Source organism: Setaria italica, chromosome II (assembly GCF_000263155.2).
Source record: "Setaria italica strain Yugu1 chromosome II, Setaria_italica_v2.0, whole genome shotgun sequence".
Lineage (NCBI taxonomy): Eukaryota > Viridiplantae > Streptophyta > Magnoliopsida > Poales > Poaceae > Setaria > Setaria italica.
This window is the reverse complement of record NC_028451.1, coordinates 35603851-35626306: the sequence shown is the minus strand read 5'-3', so window position 1 is coordinate 35626306 and position 22456 is coordinate 35603851. Positions and strand designations below refer to the sequence as shown.

At 48.3% G+C, this 22456-nt stretch overlaps 4 protein-coding genes across 5 annotated transcripts; 2 read left to right on the top strand and 2 right to left on the bottom strand.

Annotated features, from left to right (window-relative positions):
* Positions 1–10585: 10585 nt before the first annotated feature.
* Positions 10586–13041, top strand: LOC101762514 (IRK-interacting protein). Its single transcript, XM_004957130.3, has 2 exons — positions 10586–11265; positions 11360–13041. Exons 1-2 carry the CDS (start codon positions 10990–10992, stop codon positions 12872–12874), a joined length of 1791 nt encoding a protein of 596 aa, XP_004957187.1. The 5' UTR covers positions 10586–10989; the 3' UTR covers positions 12875–13041.
* An 8-nt stretch (positions 13042–13049) lies between these two features.
* LOC101762917 lies at positions 13050–16506 on the bottom strand. 2 transcript variants are annotated; one of them, XM_004957131.2, is made up of 4 exons: positions 15715–16506; positions 14272–14612; positions 13858–14082; positions 13050–13756 (listed from the first exon to the last, which is right to left on the bottom strand). In XM_004957131.2, the coding sequence occupies exons 1-4, from the start codon at positions 16169–16171 to the stop codon at positions 13304–13306; spliced, it is 1476 nt and encodes a 491-aa protein (XP_004957188.1). In that variant the 5' UTR covers positions 16172–16506; the 3' UTR covers positions 13050–13303. The 2 variants fall into 2 exon arrangements, with proteins under 2 accessions (XP_004957188.1, XP_004957189.1); XM_004957132.2 differs by having other exon boundaries at positions 14272–14555.
* Positions 16507–17702: 1196 nt separating this feature from the next.
* On the bottom strand, positions 17703–20690 carry LOC101762101. The gene is made up of 7 exons (XM_004957129.3): positions 20268–20690; positions 19969–20178; positions 19745–19897; positions 19391–19510; positions 19210–19296; positions 18685–19130; positions 17703–18046 (listed from the first exon to the last, which is right to left on the bottom strand). Exons 1-6 carry the CDS (start codon positions 20625–20627, stop codon positions 18717–18719), a joined length of 1344 nt encoding a protein of 447 aa, XP_004957186.1. The 5' UTR covers positions 20628–20690; the 3' UTR covers positions 17703–18046; positions 18685–18716.
* Positions 20691–20868: 178 nt separating this feature from the next.
* LOC101761686 (glucosamine 6-phosphate N-acetyltransferase 1) lies at positions 20869–21649 on the top strand. Its single transcript, XM_004957128.2, has one exon. It carries the CDS (start codon positions 20901–20903, stop codon positions 21408–21410), a length of 510 nt encoding a protein of 169 aa, XP_004957185.1. The 5' UTR covers positions 20869–20900; the 3' UTR covers positions 21411–21649.
* Positions 21650–22456: the final 807 nt, after the last annotated feature.

Below are 22456 nucleotides of genomic sequence, written 5' to 3'. Positions count from 1 at the left end.
TTCTTACCATCCATATGCACCAGCTCATAATTATGATAATTTCCATGAAGAAGGGAACTTGAAGCTGAGTTTTGAAGGTATTCATAATGGAAAAAGGATCCAGTTGTAAATCTGCATAAAGGCCTAAATGGATCCAACAGTCTTGAGCAAACGGGCATTCCAATAGAAGATGGAAGAGTGTCTCAATTTTATTGTAGTGACAAAGGACATAGTTATATGAGGGCAGAGCCATATGTTTTCGACGCATGATATCTCTTGTACTAAGTCTATCTTTCAAAACCAACCAAAAGAAGACTTTATGTTTATTTTGACATCTCAACTTCCATAGCCAATCATACACTGGATGAATGTCTCTATGCCCAATGAGGGACTTATATGCCTTTGATGAAGAGAAGTTTGCATTACCCCAGATATATACCCAAATGTCCGGATCAGGCGAAAGGTCCAATCTTTCTAGTTCTTCAGCAAGATGGATCAATTGATTATACACTTGTGCCGGCAAGGGCAAAAAGAAGAGTTGCTGTAGTTCTGTGATCAAGTAAGCCCGCTTCAAAGATAAATTTTTATCCCGAACAAATGAAAAGAGATGCGGGTATACTTGCGCTGGCACCTGATTATTCCATAAGTCATGCCATAAGAAGCAAGTACTGCCATCTTTTACTGACACTAAAGCTATTCCTTTGAATTTGTCCAAAAGTTTAATGATGTCTCTCCAATAGAAGGATCCTTTAGATACAGTGCCTAGCAGTTTACCATTCCCATAGTATTTTTTCCATACAGTTTACCATTCCCATAGTATTTTTTCCATATAAGATGAACCCACGGGATGTCTGCTCTATTATAGAATTTATGTAGGAATTTAAGCAACAAAGCTTCATTTTGTGTCTGCAGATTCAGGACACCTAGGCTACCTTCCTTTTTTTTTTTTGGCAAAATCACCATGTCCCATGCTGCTTTAGGCGGTTTTTTGTTATTGATGTCTGATCCTCTCCAAAAGCAGTGCTTTTTGTATTTATCCACTTGTTTATATACTGACTTAGGTAGCAGAAAGGTACTCATGTGAAACATCGGCAGGGCAGTGAATATTGAGTTTGTTAATTGTAATCTCCCTGCTTCAGATAGGAGGTTTGAGGTGGACAGCAATCTTCTTTCACACCGAGTCACCATAGGGAGAAATTCCTCAATTCTTGGCTTAGTCAATCCCAGTGGTAGTCCCAAGTATGTGAAGGGCATTTTTCCTATTGAACAGCCAAAAGTCTAAGCTAGCTGTTGTATCCTTTCCTCGAGATATTAATAGCACCATCATGGATTTGCTAAAGTTTACCTTCAGCCCAGTTGAGTTGGCAAAGGACTGTAAAAGGTTTTTTAGGTGGAGCAGTTGCAATGGGTATCCTTCCATAATAATAAGTGTGTCATCAGCATATTGTATTATTGGAAAGTTTTGATTGTGATTAATCTGAATTGGCAGTTGCAAGTGGCCCTGCTCCTTTGCATTATTTAGTATTGACTGTAGCAAATCAGCCCCAAGGACAAAAACAAGGGGGGATAGAGGATCTCCCTGCCTTACTCCCCTTTTACAAGTGAATTGTTTTCCTGGAACTCCATTTAGTAAGATGGATGATGTCCCTGAGCTGAAAATTTGTTTCATCCATTTGATCCACCGTGGTCCAAAGCCTTTATGCCTCATAATGTCTAACATGGTAGTGTGCTCAATTCGATCAAAAGCCTTTTCAAAGTCCAATTTTAGGATAACAATTTCTTTTCTTGACTTATGGCATAAGTGAAGGTATTCAAAAGCCCAAGCAAGGCAGTCCTGGATAGTTCTTGTTTTAATAAAACCATACTGATTGGTATGCACTAACCTTGTTATTGCCCCCCGCAGTCTATTGGCAAGTAATTTTGTGAGCAATTTGATTGAAGTATTCAACAGAGATATGGGCCTATGATCTGAAACAGTGCAGCTCCATCAACTTTAGCAATTAGTGTAATGTAGGAGCCATTGATACTTTGTAGGCATAAATCTTCTTCATGGAAGGCTTGGCAGAGAGCATAGAAATCTTGCTTGATAACAGGCCATGCTTTTTTGATAAAGTCAGTATTGAACCCATCAGGCCCTGGGGACTTGTCATTTGGCATATTGGTAATGACTGCATCAATTTCTTCCATAGAGAAAGGTACTTCCAGACAGGATAAGTCATCATCCACATGCAATAACTGGTTTAGATCAAAATCCATTGGTTGAGGATTAGAAGTTCCCAATCTTTCTTTATAAGCCTCGCAGAGAATGGATTATTTGTTCTTGTGACTGGTTTGGGGAGTACCGTTATTATCCTCAATGGATCTGATAAAGTTTTTTTTGTGCTTAATTGTTGCATTGACATGAAAGAATTTTGTAGATTCATCCCCAAATTTTACCCACTTGATGGCTCCACGCTGCTTCCAATATGTGTTTTGCTGTCTTAGAAGGAATTGTAAATGTTGTTGTAGAATGTCTTTGAAATTCCATTCAATTAACAGCAGATCCCTGCATTCCTCTATTCGTTCCAAGAAAGATAAAATAAGCTTCACATTGGAGATGACTGTTTTCAGGCTGGAGAGTTGAGCTTGCCAAGCTCTGAGCACCCTTCTAAGGTTTTTGAACTTGCCAGTAATAATCTTAGCTTTATCTGTTGCCTGTACAGGGATCGACCAGCCATGTTTGATAATGTCCATAACCTGTTCATGCTGAAGCCAATGATTTTCAAAGCGAAAAACTTTCCCTCTCGGTATGTCTGTTCCAATGGTTATAATACATGGCGAGTGGTCAGAAGTCTCCATCACAAGAGGGTAAGCAAAAGTGTTAGGGTAGGATAAAGACCAGGATGGGGTGGAGAAAAACCAATCTAGCCTCTCCAGCAAGGGTGATTGTTGTTTATTTGACCAGGTGAATTTTTTAGATTTGAAAGGGATCTCAACAAGACCAAGGCAGCTAATAGCTTCATTGAACAAAAGCATATCTGCAACCTTTCCTCCTGGTTTATTTCTATCATCTGGACTTCTCATAAGATTAAAGTCCCCTAAAATTAACCAATCAACATTATCAGGTATCTGAATATGTTTTAGCCAGTGGACAAAGTCACATTTCCCTTCAGTCGTACATGGACTATAAACATTTGTAAGTACCCATTCATTCTCAGACAGGGTGGACAGAAATTTCACTGACAAAGCATACTCATTAGAGAAAACTAGTTCCCCATCAAAAAGTTTGGATTTCCATAGGATTGCTATACCCCCTGAAGCTCCCATAGAAGACCGGTATTCAAACTTATCAAATGCTCGGGGGCAAAATTTTCTGATATAATTATTGTCAAGATGCTCTCTCTTAGTTTCTTGCAAGCATATAACATCACAGTTGCTTTCAATAATTTTATCCCTAATTGAATTCCACTTCTTGTCAGAGTTAATACCTCTGACATTCCGGCACATGACATTTCATAATCTTGTATTAGCAGTATGGTTCATAGTAAATTATGGAAAGAGAGCAACCATAAAAGTAGGCAAACATTGCCTGTACCACTTCTGAGCAAACAGAGATAAAAGAAGTATCTGAAGATAGACACAAGTTCCAAACATAACCAAGGTAAGCTAGACATATAACAAAAGAAGGTGCCTGTGCATAAGAGATCAGGAGCAAAAAAGAGTTCCACAAGCCCCAGACAAAACTACTGCTTCTTGGGCTTCTTCTTGTTACTTCTTGGCGCCTCTTGTGCATCATCAGCATCTGCAGCAGATTTCTTCTTTACCAGCTTCCTTGTAACCGGAGCTGTGGGCTTCTTCTTGACTAAAGCAACAGAAGTTAGCTTGGAGGCATCCACCTTACAGAATGATTCACCCAAGTTACGGATAACCTCTTTTGAGAAGGTAGGAGGAGCTGCTGAACAACCAATGCAATTCTTATCTTTACAACCAGAACTTTTGAATCCCTGATTGTAGTTTAAATTCCTACTGCTCATGCGAAGTTCCTCATCATTAACAGTGCAGCCCATATGAACCCTGTCTAACACATTCATGTGATGTGCTTTCTTGAGCAGGGCTTTGGACCAAGGACCAGAGTTGAAGAGACCTTTTGTATGATCTTTTCTAGTGGTGTAGAAGGTGAGTTTGTGATCTCAGGGCTGATGGAGTCATGATCAGATATGGTCTGCTCCAAACCTTCAGGGATGAAAGGAGCAGCTGAAGAACTTGCAATATCACCATGAAGATTCCCTTCAAACATGATATCCTTGACTTTTAGCCCCTTGCCCTGATTAGAGGAATCCTTAGAAGGGCAGACAAGACGTCTGTCATTGGGACATTTATTGGGTAGACTGAGTTGTAGAGCCGGCTCAGACTGGAGGAACTGCATGGCTGGTGAAGATAAAAAGCTCTTGGCCCAGACAAAGCTCATAGGGTTCATAAGTTGAGCCATAAAAAAATGAGACCATGCCAGTGGGACTTGTACCTGAGAATCCGGATTTCCTGAAGAAAAGTGCTTTGCCCACTGATTATAGATTTCTGCAGATGGCTGAAAGACTTGTGTTTGTTTAACCCTCTCCATCTGAAGGAAGACAGGATCCTGGCAGGGCCCAAAAGTTTGTACAAAGCCCAAATGCATTGGGTTGTTTTGAAGCCCATGATGTCCTTCCTGAGCTTGATTTTCTCCCAGAAGCTCGTTTTCATTGATATCATCTTGGACCATGTGTAGGGGCTGACCATCATTCTGGGGAATGCACACGTCAACCTGCACGGGTTCATTGTTAAAGTTATGAGGAGGAATGTCATCACTACCTGAAGAGTCTGTCCCATCAATAATTTGCATATTATCCTCCATTGGATGTTCGGCACCCTGATTATCAGCTGCCTATATTAAATTGCCAATGCCTCCTAAATCATCATCCACAGCCATGTTTAGATCAAAATCCAAGCCATTAGGATTAGCATCCTGACCCAAACCATCTAGATTAGCGTCTTGTGGTGGAACATTCTGCTCTTGATTAGCTGGGAGAGCTTGCACAACAGGTACTTCTGGGGGCGGCTGGGGCCCAATAAAAGGGGCATTATTTTATCCTTGTGGCCCCTCGAGCCAGAGACCCCATTGTTGAGCCGGTCCATGCTCAGCCACTGCACCATTACCAGCACCTTGAGCATTGTGTCCAACAGCATTGGAAGGCTGACCATACCCAAAGAAATCAAACATATGTGGGTCAACTTCATCAGATGGTTGACTTTCATCTTCATGGCCCACACCTAACAATCTGTATTGCAGAATTTCACATTGAACAGTCCACGAATTACCTTCAAAGTCTTCACCCTCTGAACATACTAAGAACCAGGGGATCTCAGTTAAGTCCACTACTCTGACTTTAACAATAACACGAGCCAAATTATTTGGATCTTCTTCCCAGACTAGCAATCTACCAAAAACCGCCACTGCCTTTTCTATATCTGATTTTGTCCAATAATCAATATTGAGGCCCAAAAGCATAACCCAAGCCTCACAATTCATAGTGGTGAGTCTATTATTCCAACCCCTATTGTGATCCGAAAAAGAAATCCGGTATTGACCATATTGATGCTGACCACCCCCAATAAGAAAATCTTTATCATGCACAAAGTGAAATCGAACATATGCTTGACCATAGGGACAGGGTTGAATTGAGTGAATAGCAAGACCCTTATGGTTTCTCAGAAAATCATCTAGAAGCTCCCGTATAGACTGAAAGGATACCTGAAGTTGAGGGAGAGGTTCAATCTTTGCAATGGCCACATCACTTTGATTCCGACGCGCTCCACCAAGAACCACCCGTGATATTGGTTTGCGGAATCCCACCATCTGACGTTGACACCCCCGCGGCATAAAGGATGCTGGATTAACGAACTTGTAAGCCATAAATGCTTCTTGGAGGTCAGCCAAAACCAGCGATGGTCCAAATGAAGGCGAAAGATTCTCTTCTGTGCAGTTTTGGGGACAATGCGGGAGGGTAGGGTGAGTGAGGGATGCACTGTTTGCGAAAGGCAGCGGAGGCGGCGGAGCTTTTTGCGAAGGCTCCGAGGCCGGGAAGGAAGACGAAGGGACGCCACCTGGAACCACGCCACTGAGAGGACGTTTCCAAAAAATTGTTTCCGTAGGAGCAGTTGCCGGTATACCCAACAGAGAGAGACCCAACTCTTGAAAAGTACCAACTGTCACATCTTTGGCATTGGAGTACCCACTAGTCATAGGAGCCACATTCCGAAACCAGGTGCTCACCGGAAAAGATGACCAGTCATCTGGGCGGGGTGGCAGAAAGGAGGCTGTATCTTTGGAGAGCCCAGGAAATCGTGGATGATATCTGCAAGTTGCCGCAAAATGGCCTAAGCAAAAACATGAGCCACAACGAATGGGCCTCAAACAAGAAGCTCTGGAATGGGTAGTAGATAGACATCTTGAGCACTGATTTCGGCCCAGTCTCACTCCCCAATTTGCAACCGAAGGAGCCGTTGCCAAAGGACCAGGGCTACCAATTAAGACAGACTTAAAAGACTAGCCTGCTTGACCCAAATTAAGGTCTAAATTAATGCCAAGAGAAGACCGATTTAAATTTCGAATCTCAGGGGTTCTCTGTTCATGAGCCCTGGTACGCAAATCAAGAGAATTGATCCGGTTCCAACGATTACCAGAAAGATCCGAAGCCGAAATGTGAGCACCATGAAAACCTTGTGATGATGAAGAGCGCTGACGGAACATAGATCGTCCAAGAGGCAAAGAATTGGCTCCAGTTAAAGGTGAAGGAGTCTTCTTAGAAGAGACAGAGATCCAGGGGAAGTGAGTTCCTTGAGAATTTGCTATAACCAATTTGGCAAAGTGCAAACCACGATCATTAAACAAGTTGAAATCCACTTTAAAAATATCACATTGAGAAGACCCCATCTGATAGATCAAGAGCCCAACTTCTTTGCAAGAAACGCAAAACTTGAAGATCCAATCTTCCACTTCAGAAACTTCAAAAGAGGTCCGCTGATCCTCCAATGACCGATTGGAGCAGGAAGCCCACATTGGTTACAGAAAGTTTGATCTTTGAACGATAGAAGGAAGCCAAGAGCCAAAAACTCGGAGAAGTAGAAGAAGGACGAGTCGAAATTCGAGCACCCAAAAGGGACCGTACCTTGCTTGAAAAATTGAGCCCTGGATGAAGATCCACATTGGAGATGTCCATGGAGACGACCAGGGAGAGGAGAGAAGAAGCTCACCGTCAAGGGGGTGGACGCCGGGACCGGATGGTCACCGGCGGGGAGCCGCCTCAGCTCTCATTTTCCCTTTTTACCCACTGTGCACCATTTGCGGGCAGCATTAAAACCTGTTTGGTTTGAGTTGCTTATTACCTGTGCCTGAAGTTACTTGTGTGCCGTACAGGATCGCCTATGAGTTCGTGGCATGGCTAGCATGGGGTAAAGGAAACTGCGTAACATATGTCCAAAATTTTGAGCTAGATAATGCCGGTTTTCTTGAGGTAGGTCAGGAGCAAATCTTGGTTGGTGACCTCTAAGCCTGGGAAGCAGCAGCAGTCAACGCCTCAACGGCAAGACAGACATTCCGGCGTTACCCGCCTCACCTCACCGCTCTCAATAAAGCACTGAACCTTCGTCCTTGAGACACGCAACCACTGCGAGAGAGAAGACGGAGGGAGATGCTGTGTCAGTGTGTGGGCCGCGCACACATGGAATCGAGGTCCATACCATATACCAAAACAAAAGGCTAGCAGTACTTTGCACGCAGCGCAATAGCGGCAGCTTAGGCTTTATGTAGCTGCAAAAAGACAGGCACCTACGTCAAATTCTTTTGGCGTCAGATTCTCCCAGCAACTTCCCGCGGGTGTGCGCTCTGCGTCGGTCGCTGGCTCGCCGCTGCATCCGCTGGACCAGCCAGCCGCGGATGGCGCCACGGAAAAGAAGCTGCGTGCCCACCTGACCATGGCACGGTACCGCACGGCGCGGCGCCACCGTCCTGGTCGGTCTGATGCACCTGCTGCGGCGGCGATGCCGATGCCTGTGTCCGTGTGCCGTAGGGCGTTGTTGTGCTTGTCACCTGCGGGCTGCGGCCGGCTTGGCTTCGCACGCGCCACCGCAGCTTTCGCTTCTTCGACTGCATGCGCAACAGTGCACTGTGTGTGGCTGCGTGGAGCAGTGTCTGCAGCGGCTGCTCAGGTTCAGGTCACGCTGCTCGGCAAGTTTTCAACTCTTGTGCGAGAGTGGCTTGCCGAGCGTGGCGATTCCGTAGGGTTCCCTGTGAGATCGAGCCGAGCTGTATTCGGTCCTGCTAAACTTCTGCAAAACTCGCACGTTCCAACACATGTTGTTGCCTATTCTTTTTGAAATAAAATTGTTTTGCCCATTCGGTTTTGGACAAAAGTACCCATTCGTTGGTACCATTTCTTGCAGTATTAGCACTAGGCTTTGTTCCATCTGGTCCAACCCAGCCGTGCAGCGTTACAAGTTTCTGCTATGACAGGCCGCTCAGCACTTGGTTTGGTTCCTAGCTTGTTTTGTGTGACTCATGCAATATGGAGGCTGATTTCTTATTTACCCCTTCATTAGCAGTTGTAGCTTCAGCAGCAGCAACACTGATGAATGATGATTGGTACTTGAAGGAAGGAGCAGGTTAACGTAACCTAACCTAACCCAACCGGCAGTAGACAGAAAGTACTAGGAGTTCACATGTTTCTGTTGACATGCTCAATTAATTTAAGGGGCTAATCAGCTTTCTAATACCACCTTTGTGATCCTGAACAACAGCCTAGAATAAAATTATCATTCTAGGCATACATGTCCCTGTTGTGATTTGGTAAAAGACTAGCAAAAGCATCACCACCCCTAGCTGCATGCATCCAAGACAAGGGATTCAAACACAGGACCCAATAAGTGTGTAGTGGATGGGTTAGACGGTGGTATAACAGGATCGGAGGCCAATTGGATTGTATTAAACAAGCGTGCATCGTCCTATAAGGCTTAGAACAGACGGACATCCTCCCAGCCAGGGTATATGAAGGCTCTGAACATTCTGCAGCCCTGCATGGCTCTGCCTGATGCTCTCCAAGCTGTTATTTTGTTCCTTGCCTTGTGCCGAGACAAAGGCATCCTTGGGGGTGCCTACCTGGTTTCGTTTTCTTGCACATTGGCCTCTTTGCACATACCTTTAAAAAAAGAGCAAAATGGAGAATAGAAAAGGGACGTAAAGACAAAGAAAAAGGTACATACCAAAGTTTAAAGTGAGGAGGATTCGCTCAAAGGTCTTTGGTTAGGCCCCTAAGGCTTATATCTTTTTGCCAAAGAAGAATTATCTACCCATTTTGGCACTTACAATGATATGTAAACATATTTCACTTAATCTTTAATTTGCCGGAGCAAAATTTTAAGATGGTATATACGTGTAACTTTTTAAAAATCTTCATATATAAAAACAGGTGTAACTGTTACTTACTACACGATGTGAATTGCGTTTCAAGATATGCTCAAATAATTGTAAGTGTTTGGTTAAGGACCGTATCTAGGCTTTACCAGTGCCAGAGCCCTACGGGCTGTGGCTTGGCAAAGAGACGTCCCATCCTGTTCTCCCCATGCACGCTAGTAAGATCCATCTAGCTAGGCGCCATTGGAAAAGCTCTCAAAGTTGCAAAGCGAAAGCGAAAGGATAGATCGCCTTTTTGTTGGTTGTGCCGTCTCTAACCGAGCCTTTTTCCCAAATCGCTGATCTCTGATAATGTTGCCTAGTAGAACTGCCCAGAGTTTTCCAAATGGCTGGTAAAGGACCAAAGGCATGCATGATTAACCTACCCCTTTAACTTATCCTGACTTGTGATCCGTGAAACTTCTTTGCATTATTGGCCGCGCCATGTATGTAGCTAGGACCTTGAGCTCTGCATCTGCTACGAACTAACCTTGTTCCAAGGTTCTAATTTAACTTACTGGCTTGGGATCTTGTTAACTTTCCGCGGTAACCTTTTTGACTAATTCACTAGGCTCAAGAAAGTGTCAGGAAGAACAGGCTCCTAGAGATCCTCCCCTGCATTAGATAACCAAGAAAAAAAAAGGAACTTTGGACCTCTTTTCGATTGATGAGGAACAATAAGAATGTTTTTGTGCAGTGGACCTCTTTTTGTGCAGTGGAGTATTGTAGTGTGGCAGGTGATTGCAATTTGCAGGGGCGTCTCAAATACTAGTGAACACACCATCGGCGGTGAGCTTCTCCAGGTGCCAAATTTGAAGCAAACGGCTTGCAAGTTCTCTAAGCAAGAGTATGTTGGACCTTAATCTAGGCCTTTTAAAATGATGTCCAGAACTTCTGAGGCTTCGGCAACCGTAACTGGCCGACGCCCTGCATCAGCAAAACAGGCCAGCCAGGCAGGCAGCAACGCAGGAAAGCCTGCAGGGCATCACTACAGCAGGTTCATTAACCAATGGGGAAGAGAGAGCATGACCATTGTTTGGCCCACCCCAACTGCCAACTACTCCAAAAGTTATGGAAATGGTAACCCTCGATATATGGCTAGTAGTTTGTAATGATGACATTTCATTTAAAAGAAGTTGGATTTCCACAGATTCAGGTAGCAGCTTTGTGGTGTTTCGGTTTTTTAAACTTCCTGCCACTAACCAAAAGTAAAGTGTCCGAGACCAGAGTTTACAATTCTAGCAACAGCAGGTCGTAGCACAAAAGGTAAACGAATAGAAAATACACAAAAGGCGCTGCGGGCACTGTCAATCTCTTCAAATGTGCTGTTCCCTCCACTACTTCAACACCCACCTCTCTCCTCTCGCAAGAATTCTCTCCTACTGCTCTTCGCCCATTCCTTCTCCTCACTCCTACCCGTGCCTCTGCTGCCTCCACTCCGCCTCCCACAGTTTCCAGAATCCCAAGGCCTCCCTTCCGGACCTCCAGCAGCAGCGGCAGCCTTGGAGGGAGCCAAAAGGGTCAGCCTTTGACCCGCCACCGCCGGCATGGCCGTGGCCGCCGCCGGCGCCGCACAGCGCTTCGACCCCGCGGCGCCGTCCCCGTCCCGCGCCCCGGCCTCGCGCCAGGACGTCCAGGCGGCCATCGCCAAGGCCGTCGAGCTGCGCCAGCTCCACGCCACCCTCCTCCAGCGCGGTGCGCCCAATGCCCGCGCCGGGGCCGGGACCGGCGCCAGCCGCAGCCCGGCCGTCATCGGCCTCCCGCCGGTCGCGTCCCCCGCGCGCTCCAGGACGGCAGACGAGGAGTACCCCGTGTTTACCCCGGTGAGCTACATTCTTGCCACGCACTGACTACTCTCAAGCTCACCGTCACTGACAATGGCGTCTCTTATTGCTTGGTTGCCGTGCTCTCGGCCAGGCCTACGACGACGACGAGTGCGTGGCCGCGGCAGCGCTGAACCACATTTGCCAGGACAACCGGAGCCGGTCGGAGAACTGGGCCGGCGTCGCCCTGGACCACGGCGGCTGCGACGACGCCGCCCTGTCCGACTACGACGGCCTCAACGCCTTCTCCTCCTCCAACAGCGAGGTGCTCTTCCCTTCCTCCAACGACCCCTGCCCACGAAACAGGGGCGCGGCGTACAAGATCCACCCCGCCTTCATGCACTCGGCCCCCTCCGCCGACCGCTTCCTCCTCTCCGTCGGCCGGGCGGGCTACACGACGTCGGAGCTCAAGCTGCCGCCGGCGACATGCAACAACGCGATCCGGCCCGCGACGACGATCGGCAGCACCAGCAGGGTGCCGCCGCCGTCGGCGCACTCCCGGTCGAAGACCAGGGCGCCGCAGATCCTCTCGTGGCTCTTCCCCAAGTCGAGGAAGAAAGCGAGGCCGCCGGAGACGGCGACGTCGCCGACCGCCATCGAGCGCGGCAACGTGTCGCAGCTCCTGACAGAATGGGGCGCGCTGTCCCTCGACTCCCTCAAGAGAGAGCTCGCGGAGGCCAACGCCCACCGTGACGCCGCGCTCCGGGAAGCCGCGGAGGTGAGGTCGTCGCTGGGGGAGCTGGCCACCAAGCTTGTGAGCGTGGAGGCCTACTGCTCGGAGCTCAAGAAGGCGCTCCGGCAGGCGACCACCTCGCCGTCCGTCTCCCGGAGATCGACGAGGTCGATCGAAGCAAGCCGGGGGCTCCCGATGCCGGTGAGCCACGACGTCATGGTGGAAGGCTTCCTGCAGATCGCGTCGGAGGCCCGGCTCTCGGTGAAGCAGCTCTGCAAGGCTCTGGTCCAGCAGGCGAACGAAGAAGCCGGCGGCGACGGCCTCTCCGACAAGCTGAACCTGCTCCTGCGGCCGTACCAGCTCGCGCTCACCGGCAGCAATGGCAATGGCAAGCACTGCTCGAAGGCTGTCCTCTACCATCTCGAGGCGATCATGAACCAAGCCATGTACCAGGACTTCGAGAACCCGGCGTTCCAGCGGAGCGGCTCACCGAGGTGCCTCGACCCGGCGGAGGGCCGCCGGCAGAGCTTCGCGGCCTTCGTGGCGCTGCGCAACCTGAGCTGGAACGAGGTGCTGAGGAAGGGCACCAAGTACTACAGCGAGGACTTTAGCCGGTTCTGCGACCGGAAGATGAGCGGCGTCGTGGCGACGATGGGCTGGTCCCGGCCGTGGCCCGAGCAGCTGCTGCAGTGCTTCTTCGTCGCTGCCAAGTGCGTCTGGCTGCTCCACCTGCTGGCCTTCTCCTTCGGCCCGCCGCTGACGATCATGCGCGTCGAAGACGGCCGCGCGTTCGATCAGATGTACATGGAGGACATCCTGCAAGACAGGCAACAGGTGCAGGGTCCTTGTCAAGTGAAGATCATGGTGATGCCAGGGTTTTATGTCCAAGATAGGGTTCTTAAGTGCAGGGTCCTCACAACCAGATCAGCAGCATAATTGTGTCTCAAATCTTAGCTTTCTTTGACCAACAGCTTGTGTGGTGTCAACTTCCCAAGTGTAACTTCTTTTTGTCTTGAGCCCAAGGTACAGTACTTTCAGATATGCTGAACCATATGTTTGCCGTAGATTTGCAGTAAACAACTAACAAAGTGAAGTTGTGAGATTCCCCAGAGAAATGTGAAAGTGATTGATTACTCCATTGTTATGTTATGATCAACAAAAAATGTTCCATCACAACATAATTTTCAGATGCTATGAAAGCCTTATCCCTGATTCGGCCAGAAACCCGGAAAGGTTCTGAACATTTTCAAGGAGGCGTCTGCATTCCTGCAGCACAAAACTGAGCATGCCGCTCCAGAGAACTAGAGAAGACCAAAATATACATATGCACATCAGATGCCTGTATGACAAAACTGAAACCTGGAATCACACCCAACTGCTCTCAAATGAGATATCATCGAGCCGAAAAGACAGATCCCCCACATAGTCTTGTTCAGCATCTACTCTAGGCTCAACGCTCTCCGTCACGACGTTTTGGTGTGGCTGAGGGAGCAGCGTTGAAGGCAGGGGCAGCTTCGGCGAGTGGAAGATCCTCCCCACTGGACCAGCTGGCTTCTCCCACGCGAGCAGATGCAGCTCGATGGGGCGCACCGCGAGGCGGTGCAAGGAGAGCTTCTGGCTGAGGGAGATGGTGTCGAAGCAACGAACTGACCCTGAGCTGGAGATCATCCAGGGGAGGACTTTTTCATTGGACACTCTTGAGATGACCAGCAGCTTGGACGCCTCTTTGGCCCGGTTGAACAGATCACGGAGCCCTGATCGCGATGACGGACCCTTGCATTCTTCGTCATCAACCACTGAGGATATGTAGATAAAACCCTGACAGAGAGAAATATGCCAGCAGGCTCGAATGATAGTTCTAATGGCTCAAGTAGAACGTAATTGCAGAGCATTGTGCAGAGTTGCTAGTGAAAAGGGACCTCTTCAGTTCGGCTGATGGCAAAGCCAAGCCTCGTGTCACCTTCTTCAAGTGGGATCTCCAGCAGCAGTTCTCCTATGGAGCTGTACCAAAGCCGTGCTGCCTTTACCACACCAATGTCCACCCCATGGTAATCCTCGAAACCGTAGAGCGTCGCATTAGTGACGTTCGACAGATCAGATAACGAACCTGAATTGACAGTTGCAGACGCTGTCTCGCCGGATATCTGCACATTTCAGAATGTGACAATGTGAAGGGAAACTTTTAGTAGGATCTTTCAGAATGAAGTACAACAAACTGAATGTCCATTTTCTAGGCTTAGGTTTGTAGGTAAAGTCAAACTAACTGAAGGTTCATTCTAGTAATTGGCATCCTACACTGTGACATGTTTGAATTAGAGAGCTTGTATCTGCACCTTGGTGAGAAGAGCTTCACTCTGCACATTCCTGTAATCAACGGGGATGCCCGAGGCCTGCGCTGAGCAGATCCATGCATTGGCACGCGCCAGTGTGTCGTCAAAGGACTCGTAGCGACAAGCGTTCGAGTCCAGAGCCTTGGGAAGGACGAGCATCGAGAGGTAGCAGCTAGAGTTGGGCATGCGCAGAGTGTCGCGCATCTTCTTCTCCCATGGATATGCCACGTATCCGTCTTGGAGTTGTGCCTTGCTCAATGCTGATGCAACTCTTGTGCTCCTCGTGCCTAAACGCAGATACAGACATACAGATGCCACGTTGTGTTCATGTAGAAAGTTCAGAGCTGATAAAAGAAACAACGTGCTCATACCATACTGTACGTGAAAATAACATTCAGAAATAAGCCTCATCATCTGTGATCAGAAGCATGGCCAAAAGACTGAAATACATGACTTCAATTGTGTGAGGCGAACAGTTCATGCACACAAGTTTTAGGATTGCAGAAGAAAGTTCAGACAAAATTGGAGCAATGCATGATGTTTCTAGCTTCCGTTGGGTGAGGTCAATAGTCTACCAAACTAAACAACGCCATATTCCCCAGGAAAGACAAGAAAACGAGTGAACATCCCTATGTGTGGAAGAAATGAAGAATTGACCGCCAGTTTCTGTGACAGCAATGCACTTGGCATTGTTACGGAGATGTCTTTCTATTCTCCCTAGTTTATGAATGTTTCCATTCCTTTGCTACCTTTAAATTTCGTTATGTACCTGTCAGCCTGACAACTGATAACCATAAGCTACTTAGTTTTCTCAGGGTGTAGACAAAAAAGAAATAAGCATATATGCGGAAACTAGCTATGAATGATGGCCTGCGATCACGCATTGAGACATCAGGTTATCAGAATATTCTCATTGTAATTTGAACATCAGATTTGACAGGAAACTTTCCTTTTCACATGTGGAATAGGACATGCGTAGAGGCATGCATAAGCCAGCTGAAAAGCTAAAACGGCTGATTTGTTGTGAGAGAAAAACACTGTTGGGTAGCTGATAAGCCGGTTAAATAAGCTGAAGCAGGAGTCTGTCTGCCTCTTTCATACAGTCGTACTAAAACGCGTGCCCTCAGGACGGTCAGCCTCCCAGAGGCCACCACGGCATGGCAACGCGGCCAAGAGCCCCCGAATCCCTCTCGCTTCTCTGGCTCACTGCGGCCTCTCCCTCTCCACACTCGTCATCACCGTAGACCTCGACTCCTCAGCATCCGCCTCGACGCTCGGCTCGGTCTCCGACCGCGCAGCCACCGCCCGGAGCATTCGATTCGAATCAGAAGGTGAGAAAAAGATGGACATGGCCGAGGCCGAGGCGCCCCTCCTTTCATGCGGATGCAGCAACAATGAAGAAGCAATTGTTCAGAGTGGTGGACAGAGCAGGCCGTGCTTGGTTACCTTGCAAGACGAGGCACTCGCTCTCGAGGCGGTCGACGAATCCGAGCACGTAGTTGGGGTCGTGCATCGACCGCAGCACGTACTGCTTCCTCCCCCCTCCTCCTCCTCCGCCCCCGCCGGGGCTGGCATGGTGCGGCACGATGCAGGCCTGCAACTCCCTGCCTCCCCGCACGCGCACCTCGACGGAGGTGTCCCCGCGCTTGAACGCCGCGTGCAGCGCCTTGTGCAGCCCCGCGCGCCCGCCCTTGAACGGCGCCTCCAGCTCCAGCGCGGCCGCGGTGCCCCCGCCACGGGAGCCGCGGCCCACGCGGACGGCCTCCACCACGTCCCCCTCCTGCACGACGCCCCCGCCGCCGCCCCACTCCTCCGCCTTGGAGCTCCCCGCCACGCACTCCAGCGCCACGACCGGCGCCTCGACCTCCCGCCGCCTCCTGTTCCCGTCCTCCTGCTCCGCCATGGCTCCCTCCCAGTCCCAGCGGCCCAGGATCACCCTCTCGTGGTGGCTCGCTTTATCGAGTGGCCTGGGCGGCGGCCGGGGAACGCGCCCCCACCCCACGTGCCGCTCGTGACACCGCGGAGGAGACGCGCGGGGATCCGCGTGCCGGCTGGAGACTCCGCTCGTGACGGGGATCTCGGACGCGCCGCGGCGGGGGGCGAATTAGAAAAACGGCGCGGCGGATTCGACTTCGAGCCGAGCCCCCGATCGATCGGCACCACGTTCTGAGCTTCCTCGGCCTCCTCTCCTCGTACTCTATTCTCCTCGGTTCACGGCGCTGGCAAATGGCTGGAGAGCCTCGCTTCCTCGCTGCACGGAGCGGGAGGTTTAAAGAAGGGGGGGCGGCGGGCAAGTCGCCGTCGCGGTGGACGAAGCCGGCCAATCGCGTGGGGTCCAGTGCGCGGCTACCAGCCGAGCCGAACCGCGCGCGCGGCGTCCGGCTGCCATGCGGGCCCCGCCTGTGGACGGCAACCTGCAGTTACGTGCGCGGTGAATGGATTTTTCACGATCTTGGGTCCTTTTCAGGTCGGTCGCGCAAATCGTGCTCGTACAAGGGACTTACCAAGCAATTAGTAAAAACAAAAAAATTTCTCGAATTCAAAAGGAAAGAACTGTTTTTCATTAGAACCAGAATCGTTTCTCCAAAAACACGTTGCTTTCATTGACAAAACGTATCCCTACCAAACAGGACTTTAAGTCACCTTTTTTTTTTGTCAAGGAAAGATAAATTTGGTTCAGATGAACACTGTAGAGTGAATCGAGAAAAATAAAACCTTCCAAACATTTCAGCAAAAACACACAGTTTGCTGGTCTTAAAAATGAAGGTCGCTTTGTACTTGCCGCGGACACAGCGTCCTGTTTGGAACTTGAAAATTTTTGGAATAGCTTTGGCCGGCAGAGCGCTGGTCAAACAGTTCCATTTCCACCTTGCATTGATTCTTATTTATTCAGGACCGTACAGGTGTATCACTGATCCTATCTTTTAGTTTCCAGGCACCAGGCTTCCAGCGCCGGCATGCGGCAACCATCCGTACAAACTGCAAACAGGTGTTGACTCTTGAAGCTCCTATGAAAGGTCCCATGAAAAATTTGCTGCGTTCAAAAGAATCCCTCCCAACTTCACACAACGGTTCTGGTTCTGGACAACCTCAACTTCACGCTGGCCTGGGCTCGGGTAAACAAGGGTGGATGAACTGCAGATTCGGTGCCCCCTCATCGTGAATCCGAGGAGACCCGAAAGTTTCTCCAGTCACCATCAGACAGTAACAGCTTGAACCTCACGATGAATCGAGAGACAAATTAGATGCTTTGGTCTCCACTGTGCCCAACTGGTTAATGTCTGTAAGATGGTGATCTCCTGGACAGAGAAGCAGAAACCCTGCAGGGCGGCAGTTCAGAGGTGGTTCTGGACAGCTGATAAGCAGATGATTTCACCATGGGAAATTTTCTACGGGAACGGAAGCAGGCGGGACCATGCTAGGTCATCAAAAAATAAACGAAAGGAATGCTTAACTATTTCAGAAGTATGAACTCCGAGATTCCACCGGATAAATTAGTCCACTGATTAAATATAACCGATAGATTCAAGGGAGGGGAGACGCTGACTGTTCAGATCCAAATGACATACTATACAACGGAGAAGATACCAACGATGAAGCTAGGTACCACGACATGGTCCATCTCATGAGTCATGACAGACATAACTTAAAGACTAATGAAGTATGTAACAGCCTACAGCCATGCTGTTTTACCAGAAAGAGCCAGAAGCCAGGAAGCATCATTCGGACAGTTCATCGATCAAGATCGATAACATCTATCAGCTCCATCTCTTCCAACCTGAAATGTCAAGAGAATAGTTTGGTCGTTACTCATTATTGCGAGCCATTTTTTAAAAAAAAACAGAAGATAGAGCTGTTGCAGCAAGGGGGGAAATGAAGCTTCTGACTGTCGCAACATATATTTTTTTATAAGGAAAAATATCAGTATCAATTACTAGCAAACAACTGAAATATGATTGATCACTAATAACTAGCAAACAAAATAGCTGTGTGCATTGATGCACACTAGATGTTTCCTAATATGTTCCATAAAAGTTTTTGGGAAACATGGGATGGGTTTGGGGATGGGGATGGGGGGAGACATCAGGGACGAACAAAGATCGATAGCACATCAGGGAACTGAATCTCAGCACATAGTTTGCTCTTATTTCAGATTCCTACAAGTCAAAAAATCTCCAGATATTAGCTTCTGTTTATCATGTTCCTTTTTCTTTTAAAAAGAAGTTTATGTTGATTAAACTTGTGGTGAATATTAGCAGCAATGTCAATGATGAAGGAAGCCTAGCAGAAAAATCTTAATAAATAGGTAGAGTAGTTCCACCAAGATTAACTGAAGCGAACAGCCAACGTGATTGATTGCTTTGCTAGGACAAGAACAGCAGATAAGTTTAATGATGCAAGAAGTGTATGGTGTACCTATCAAGTAATGACTTCTTGATGGCTAAACTCTACACCCATCTCCTTGTAGCTTTATTCCTTGAATCTTGCTGGCTTTGTCGTCTAATCTTTTTAAAATCTCCAATAGAGGATGTAGGTTGCTTCTGTCCACCAAATGCATTTGTTTCAGCTTTTGGATTAATCCGGATCTCTTTCAAAGGGCTAGTTGAGCGCAGCTTGTGAGGGAACGGCTTTTTTGATGGAAGAGATGTTTTTGCTATAGACTCCTTGGAATCGTCATCTCCTGGAACGCTATCAACAAGACGCTCATCAAGGTATCTTGGTGTAACAGGAGATTCAGAATCTGATGATGATGGGCTAGAACTGCTCATATCATACAGAACATTGTTTGACATCACTGGCAAATCAGTGCAGATTGGACTTATGGCAGAAGATGCTCTCTTAGCCCTTGATAATTCAACAACCTACCAAAGAACATAAGAAGTTAATTAGCACTTCACCTGACCACAAACAATCAGCAATGACTTGGAAAGAACTGCTTACCATCTGCTTCAGAGCAGCCATATCTTTCTTCAATTTAGAGATAACCATGTTTTTCCTTTTAAGAACATCCTGCAACTCTGCAATTCTCTACATACAAACAAGGAACAAGGAATTTAATAATACTCTAATAGTATATTACATTATTACCTGAAATAATGGCAAGCAACTAGAGTCTATTTACCTTGGCATCAGCAGTACTAGATGCATGTGCAGCTGCAGCTAGTTCCTTGATGGTTGCATCCTTCTCTTCACATTCCTTCTGAAGATTGTACAGTTGTTGATCTGCTGCCAGGAAACTTAGCTGGAAACAATGTAATATGGTGTCACCACACAACACAATTGAAGGTAAGAAAAAGAGTGTCTAAACTTTGGTCAAATAATTCCTTGTAACTTAAAAGAAGGCATAAAAGGAATGCATTGTCAAGAATTATGATATGGATACAATCAGGTATATGCAAACAATAGATGCTTGGAAACAAAATTTCACAGATAAAAAAAAGATGCTTTAGCCACAGAAAAGTGCAGGCTTATCTACCTGATTATCCCCATTTATGTGGTTATCAACTGATGATGCAACACTCCAGCAGAAGTCTGAGAGGTCTGACATACGGCGCTCTTCATGATCCACGAAAGAAAGACTAGGCCTACCAACCACATCACTCCTAGCATCATCCATTCCACAGAGATCCTGCACAGTGGGTGCATACTCTTCATTAACCATGTACTCCTTTTTAATAGGAATATGTAAACAGGTTTTACCTTTGCCTTCTGAGGAGTGGCAGCAGCATCTGGCCTCACGCACATACAGCATCCAGATTCCTCTTCATCTCCTATCTTCTTGCTGCCTGCAATCTCATCCTTCTCCCTTTCGGTGGAAATGTAACTGTCACACTTAACGTGCTGTTGCAAGCAGTTCATCTCGACGAGCAGATCATCCAGCTTCTGCTGCATGCCTTCCAGCACCTCATCCTGCACACCAAAAACATTATTCGCGGGGAGTGGTCACCAAATATTCAATCAAAACATAGACAAAATCGAGGAGATCAATAGAGGCAAACCCTAAGATTAATCGATCGTTGTAGCTGCTCGATGCGGCGGGCGGCGTGGGAGCGGGAGGATGCGGCAGCGACGGTAGCGACGAGAAGAACGCGGTGGAGTGGGCTGAAGAGCTCCCACGCTACCGCCTCGTCCGGGGGAAGGCCCGGTGCGGCCGAAGCGGCAGACGACGCCTCCTCCGCCCCGACGAGGCGGCCTTGGAGGGAGACCCACGCGTGCCGCCGCGGGGCCGCCGGCTCCCGGAAGCGGCTCGCGAGGGCGCAGCGGCGGCGGGAGTAGGGAGAGGGCGAGGAGACGGACACGCGGGAGGGTGGGAGTTCCGGGGGCGGGGTCGCCTCGCCGGCGGCGGCGACGGCGACCATGGCGACGACCGACGAGACTGGCTGACTGCAGATTGCAGAGGGTTTGGCCGTTTGGAGATTGGAATTTTGAGTTGGGGATTTTTGTGCGTTTGGGCGGGGTTCCGAATTTCTTATTTTTTAGGCGTTCAAAAAAATGAAAATTGTTTTATTTTAACTGTTGATTTTGGATCTCATCCGCAACGTCTCGGCCCATTTGAAAATCGTGCGATCTGCTGGCCCATCTAATTATTGGATACTCCGATCCGTCAGGCCCATCACTCCACGGATACACACATGGAAGAGTCACCACACGCTCCCGTCGCGGCGGAGGCCGGCGCCGGCGCCGGCGCGGAGGCCGCCGGCGACTCCTACATTATCCGGCCGCTCGATCTCGCCGACCTCTCCAAGGGCTTCTTCGACCTTCTCGCGCAGCTTTCCCCATCCCCGCCGCTCTCAGAGGAAGCCTTCCGCGCGCGCTTCGCGGAGCTCGCAGCGCTGGGTGCCGACCACCTGGTTCTCGTCGCGGAGGAAGCCGCGACGGGCCGCCTCGCCGCCGCGGGGGCGATGCTGGTGGAGCGCAAGTTCATCCGGCGCTGCGGCCTCGTGGGCCACCTCGAAGACGTGGTGGTGGACGCTGCTGCGAGGGGGCGGGGGCTCGGGGAGCGACTCGTGCGCCGCCTCGTGGAACACGCAAGAGGGAGGGGGTGCTACAAGGTCATACTGAACTGCACGACCGAGCTGAAGGGGTTCTACGCCAAGTGCGGCTTCGAGGAGAAGAATGTCCAGATGGGGCTCTACTTCTGATCTAGGTTCCACTTTATCGGATCACACTCCCTGTTTATGTTTTCTTCAATTGATTACTGAATTCATGAAGTGCGATGGGGAAGATCTGTATGTTTGCCTGTTTCTTGGAATAACTGTTTGTAGTTGCCTGTGAGCTAGTGATCAATGCTGCTTGTAACACATTGCCTCAACATAATTATTTGATGTGTGGCACGTTTATTCAATCCAATTATAATAGAATGTTATCAGAAGTTATTGTAGATCTCTTACCAGTTACCAGGCTTGCAAAATGATTTCCTTGACAAAGTAATACTGATCTTCAAGATGCAGATGGGTTATAAACGATTTTGTGTATTTACTACTGCTAAAGCTATGTTAAGCAGACCTAACCAGCTAATGTGGGATTAAAAGCGAATAGTGCATTAAGCTAATGTTCCTTTTAGGATCACTTTTACATTTCAGCAATTCTTTAACAGAAATGTACTTGTCCAACCTTGTGTGTTATAAGCAGTATGTTTAGATTAGAGGTATGCTAGAGTGGTTGTGCAGAAAAATCCAGCTGCTGCAAAATGAGCACTCCTTAATCCTTATTCTCTTATAAATAGATTATCATGTCATATGGAGAGAGTTCCAACTATCAACTATTCATTGAAACAAAATATCTGACGTGTTCAAGGGGAAAACGAGCTTACCCTTGCTTAGATTTAGTCTTCATTTACGTGACTCACCTTGGCAAAATTTGAAACTTAGCAAGATTCAATCATCAAGTAGGACATTTCATAATGAATAGCAATCTTTACTATAATCATGTCCTTTTTGTTTGTGAATGTGCCTCTAGCTGAGTTGGTTAGGTGGCTCTAGTAGCACTTCTCAGGTCCTGGGTTTGACTCCCCGTGGGAGCGAATTTCAGGCTGGGTTAAAAAAATCCTCTCGTTTGACCCACGCCAAAGCATAGGTCTAAGGCCCGGCCCAGGTCGTTGGTCGTCTCACACGGGCTACGGTGCCGCTATGTAAGGGTGGGGTAGGGGTTCGGGGGTTTTCTCAACCTGCGTGAGAAGGTCTTCTTC